The sequence below is a fragment of the Meleagris gallopavo genome, chromosome 1, assembly GCF_000146605.3.
Source record: "Meleagris gallopavo isolate NT-WF06-2002-E0010 breed Aviagen turkey brand Nicholas breeding stock chromosome 1, Turkey_5.1, whole genome shotgun sequence".
Lineage (NCBI taxonomy): Eukaryota > Metazoa > Chordata > Aves > Galliformes > Phasianidae > Meleagris > Meleagris gallopavo.
Window position 1 is genome coordinate 47,927,002 of NC_015011.2, and position 5,579 is coordinate 47,932,580.

The window sequence follows — 5,579 nt, forward strand, 5'->3', positions numbered from 1 at the left end:
GCTGTGTGAATACGTGTCGGAAGGAGCTCGAGGGGTCCCCGGAAGCGGGTCCTCTCCTTGTTAGGCGGGAGTGGTGGCTCTGGGCATTTTGGAGTGTCCCTGTGAGACTTGGGGTTGGTTAACCCGTCTCCTTCATAGGGAAGGTTCAGAGTGTGTCTCTCTGTAAAGAGGACTCGGTGAAAGAGAAAAGGGACCTGCAGACGGCTGGTGAGGGTGGGGGACCCCTCATTCCCCACCTCTGACCACAGCTCTCTCGCTAATGCTAGGTCTGGGTTAGCATTTAGCACACGGGATGTAAAGATTTACCAAGAAGCCGTTTATTTTCCTGCTGAATTCTCTGGGGTCCCAAGCTGCCCGCTCCTAGGGGGCCTCATAGCAGGCAGGGTTTTTTAGAACTTCCCCTTGGGGTAGCACAGGGCTTTGTGAGCCGTCTTTGAGAGGTCACTGTGCTCCTCCAGGGCTCTGCTCGGTGCCCCTTTCTCTGCACAGGGTTCTGTCTCAGCCCTGAGGCTTCTGCCTTCTGGAAATGGTTCCTCCTTTCTGCCTGCTGGAAGCTCTGCTTTCTTATATTTTCTTCGGTGTTCATCCATTCTTGGTCAGGCCCTGGTCTCATTCCAGTGGTTTCTCATGTTGCTCAGTTAAACCCAGAGGGGATTTCTCCAGCACTGACCTTGCTATTGGCAAGCTTGGGCTGTGGGATTTGCTATTTGTTCCTTAAACTGAGCCTTCTTTGACTGCTATTCATACAGAATCGCAGTTTTTTACTTACTGTTTGTTTTACTTAGTAATAAAGCCTAAAAATAGTTGAGGGTTTTCTTAAAATGTGCTTATTTAATCCTACTTGTCCACTCAGTCAGCCCAAGCCAACAAGTCTGGTCAGTTCCTCCTAGCCTGGGTGCGGGGCTGTGTTGCTGGGCTCCTGCTTTTCTGGGGGAATGCTGACAGCTGAGGTTTGTGCTCCATCCCCACCCCCAGATAATTGGCACAGGTTGTAAACACTGCTGGGCACTGCGTGAGAGCATCCCCGCAGCCCATGTTAGGAAGGCAGCTGAGCATGGTGTGGCTGCTTGAGCAAGGTGAGGGTAGCTGAAGGCTGAGCAGCCTCTGACGAAGCTGCCAATTAAAAACTGGATATTCTGCTCACCTGCAGAGAGGCATGTAGGCTGCTGGAAGCGAGCTTCCTCGTCAGGTATCTGTGGGATGCGCTTGCTCTGGGTGGGTGACAACACACGGTGCAGTCCTACCTGGGGGTTGTACACAGGTAAACGCTATTCCTAAATCTGAGTGTAGTGGGAGAGGTGTGTGTTATGATTTCACACGGTGCTTTTGTGGATTCTCTCAATTTCAAAGACTTCCTTGGGCGGGTGAGAGGAGAGAAAGGATTACTTCAGTCTCCGGCAAGCAGTTCCAGTTTTATTCAGTACCTGGCCGTGGCAGTGCTCACCTGCTCTCTGCCCAGGGAGAAGGATGTGAGCGATGCTGGACAGGCTGACGGCACGTGTGTGTCTTGTGACCCTGCACGCGTTTCCTGCCCCCTTCTGAATTAAGCTGGGATTTCAGGCTTGCAGCTAGACTGAGCCTCAACTGAATACACTTAATAAGATGTCTGTGTGCCTGCCAGTCAAGGGAAAGTAAGCATGGTCTGGCAGCTGGTGCCTGTGCACCCTCTCTTGTTCCTTATCCTCCTGCCTGTTCCAATAGGACATGGTGCTCCTGGCCTCCCGAGGAGAGCCATCTCCAGACAGGTCCCTGCAGAGCTGCCGAGAGAGTCACGAGGCTTCCAGGTGGTGCTCGTGTGCTTGGAGAAGTGGCTGCAGGGAACTGTGCTGGAAGCAACCGGGTGCCAGGGCGTAGCGAGGCGTGTTGGCTGAAATAGCTCTGCCACAGCAGGCAGTCGGCTTGCCTGCTTTTGGCAGCAAGATGGGTACACGACACGTAGCTTGTGCAGGGAGCAGCTACGCTCCTGTTTCTTCTGCACAGGACCAGGGAGGCTGTTTCCCAGCAGCACCAGCAAATCTGGGCTGACGCCTAGTGAGCATCGTTGCTTGTTCCGCTTCTGCTAATGAAACAGCATGGCTGTTTATCTCAGTAGGTGGAGAGTTGCTGTATTTTTCTTGTCTTCATCCATCCTTTTCTTTCTTTTTTTCTAGGTCTGCTTGGAGCCAAATCTTGTCTATGTGTGTGTCATTTTGTCTCTTTTAATACACTGCCCTGACTTGCTTGCTGTGAAGGGAGTATGCATCTGGAGATTAAAGTTGCTCTTAACTTCATCATCTCATACCTGTACAACAAGCTTCCTCGGAGGCGGGCAGACCTGTTCGGTGAGGAGCTAGAGCGCCTGCTGAAGAAGAAATATGAGGGTCACTGGTACCCAGAGAAGCCTCTGAAGGGCTCAGGCTACCGCTGCGTTCATATTGGAGAGACGGTGGACCCAGTAGTGGAGCTGGCAGCCAAGCGGAGCGGGCTGGCTGTGGAGGATGTGCGTGCCAATGTGCCGGAAGAACTGAGCGTCTGGATCGATCCTTTCGAGGTCTCTTACCAGATCGGTGAGAAGGGCTCCGTTAAGGTCCTCTACCTGGATGACAGCGAGGGCTGCAGCGCTGCTGAGCTGGACAAAGAAATCAAGAGCAGCTTCAACCCTGACGCCCAGGTATTCGTCCCCATTGGCAGCCAGGACAACTCACTGTCCAACTCTCCATCCCCCTCTTTCGGCCAGTCACCGAGCCCCACCTTCATCCCTCGCTCTGCCCAGCCCATCACCTTCACCACTGCCACATTTGCTGCCACGAAGTTTGGCTCCACCAAGATGAAGAAAGGCGGAGGGGCCGGAGGAGGGGGTGGCGGCGCAGGGGCCACGCAGCAACCACGGATGGTCAGGTCGCCCACTACCAACCTGCTGAAGCACAAGGGTCTCTCCCTGTCCATGCACTCTCTGAACTTCGTCGGGAGCGCTGGGAGCCAAGCCCCACAGTCGCAGCTCTCCCCCAATGCCAAGGAGTTCGTTTACAGCGGTGCCTCGCCAGGGGCCAGCAGCCTATTCTTCGATGGTGTTGCCAGCGAGAGCCAGGCCAGCAGCATCCCTCCAGCGTCGCAGTTCAATGCTGGCACAGGCAGCACCTTTGATATGGCTCAGGTCTTCGGCGGCAGCACCAACAACCTCTTCTTGGAGAAGTCTCCCTTTGTGGAAGGACTCAGCTACAATCTGAACGCCATGCAGTATCCCAGCCAGTCCTTCCAGCCCGTCGTCCTGGCCAACTGAACGCAGGGAAGGAGAGTATTGGGGGCAGGGGAGGGAGGGGGGGAACAACAACAACAAAACGGGGAGAGAAAACAAATATACAGAAAATATTCAAATCTTATAAATATAGCTTCTTGGAAAAAGAGAGAACCCAGTGTTGTTGCGCTGTGCTGGCAACGCTCCTGAAGCACTGACTTGTTTTTTTAATCTCAGTCCCTGTGCTTTTTCTCCTACTCACTTTTTTACTCTTTAGATGAGTCTCTGGTCTTTTGGGTTGTGTTCCCCCTTCCCCAGTCCCAGATCGGCACAGGTGTAGGTCACAATGCTCCCTTTCCACTCCCACCTGGCTGTAGGAGGGGCAGGCAGTATGAGGGGGGCTTGCTTTGCTGTTACTGCTGTGTGTGTGGGAGGAGAGCATCTCATGTGCCTGGAGGTTCACACCGCTGCACTGCTGTTGCTCCAGGCTAGCATCCAGTTCTGTCTGTGCTGAGAAGCACCTGCTGCCCTGTCTCATCTCCAGCTATGGGAGGGCAGCAGTCCCCTTTGTGCACCAATCAAGGGGCTTTTCTGTGCCCTTTTGGGGTTGGTTCGGAGGATAGCCCTGCAGCATAGAAACACTGCAGGTCTGTCCCTGTGTGAGGAGGTGGTGCTGAGCTGTTGGATCCTGTCCCCTCCTGGTGGACACCCTACCTGCAGGACTGAGCGTTCGCTCGTGATCCTTTGGTCCTAGGTTTGAGCTCTTGTTGCCGGCTGTGGATTTGTCTTCATCTTGGAGAGGGGATTTTTTTTCAGTAGTTAGAGGCAGCGCTATTTTGGAGAAGAAAAAGGGCTATGTTGTTGAAGCTGCTGTCTTGGGCAATGGTAAGTGGTCTACAGGTCACTTCTGTGCCAGGGTCTGGGCCCCCAGGTGGGGCAGGAGGACCCTTGGGTGTGAAGGAGGCTGTGGTGGGAGTGCGGAAGAGTGCGGAGAGGAGAGAAGCAGTCATGAGACTCCAGTTTTTGAAGTTTAAAAGAAAAATGAGCTTTTTGCTGCCTGCCAGGCTGGGGGTTTAGTTCTCTTGAAACGGTGCCTCTGGAGCACACTCTGAAACCCGCTTCTGTGGCTGCTGTACCAATGTGCTCCTTCAGGACATCCCTGTTCAGGGAGGTGGTCTGCAGCTTGTGCTTTTTCCCCTCTCCTTGACCCAAGATGAAGGCGTGCCAGCCCTCCTGTTGTTGCCGGTGAGCCTTTGCAGAGGCAACGGGATGGGTGTGGGGGGCCATCGTTGCCACAACCCTGAGGAGCATTTCCACCCTGGCGGGGGCGGGCCCCCAGCAGGCTGCTTGCTGCCATCGGGCTATGACCGGCACGGCGGGCCGGGCTCACTTGGCTTCTCCTAAAATGGCGTCCGTAGCCTCGGCCCTGCGGGTTTCCAGGCTGGAGCAAGCTGCTCAGGAACAGCTGAGCCATCTGCATCTTTCTTTGCCTATTCTGTTTGGTTTTTAACCTACTTACGGATGTTACCACTGCCACCCTCTCCCTGGGAGCACGCTACTGACTGCCAGGGCCCCGCTCGTGGGACCCGGCTGTCCCCAGTGCTGGCAGTGCCACCTGTCAGTCGCTGCCAGGGGACAGCGGACCCCTTTGGCACCTTTGGGGAGAGGCAGGGAGCCCCGACCCTGTGCGTGTGAAGCTTTGATGCCGCTTTGCCCCCATAGCCACGTTGGGAACCGTGGTGCGAAGGGAGGGAGGGACCAAGCTCTGTATTAAACAAGTGTGCTTCAGAAGCGTTCCCCCGGCGTCAGGCAGCGATGGAAAACTAGCAGCCTTTTCAGGGCTTTTCTAGTCTTGGATGTAGGCGTTCAGCTTCAATTTTATTTTTTAAAACCTGCACTAATTTACCTGGTTTCTTAGGGAGAGAAGAGAGAAAATTTTTTTTTAACTTTTATTTTTATGGGTTTGTGTTCTTTTTGTTGATGTCCGTTTGTATTGAATAATTTGCTACGTTTGTAAAATGCAAGAGGTATATATAATATATGTATATTTCTAACGTAAAAAAAAAAAGAAAACTGTAATTTTTTCTTTTCAAGATTTTTTCTTAAAAAGAGGAGAGAGAAAAAATATTTTTTCAAGGAAAAAAAACCTTAAAAACAAACAAACTAAAAAAAAAGGACAGTGAAGATTCCTTTCTCCCCTGCTCAGCCTCCTCCTGTCCCTCCCACCCCACTGCCAGCAGTGAATGGGAAGTTGCCCTGTGGAGAATGAATGAATGGTAGAGGTCCATGCTGCTCTGGGTGGAGGATCTGTGTGTGCTTCGGTGGTTCCTTTCTGAGACAGGGGAGGCTTTTGGAGGGGGGGGGG

General features: G+C 53.2%; 1 protein-coding gene across 1 annotated transcript; it reads left to right on the forward strand.

Annotated features, from left to right (window-relative positions):
• Nucleotides 1–72: 72 nt before the first annotated feature.
• On the forward strand, nt 73–5,282 carry TOB2 (transducer of ERBB2, 2). The gene has a single exon (XM_010710446.2). It carries the CDS (start codon nt 2,237–2,239, stop codon nt 3,257–3,259), a length of 1,023 nt encoding a protein of 340 aa, XP_010708748.1. The 5' UTR covers nt 73–2,236; the 3' UTR covers nt 3,260–5,282.
• The last annotated feature ends 297 nt before the right edge of the window (nt 5,283–5,579 follow it).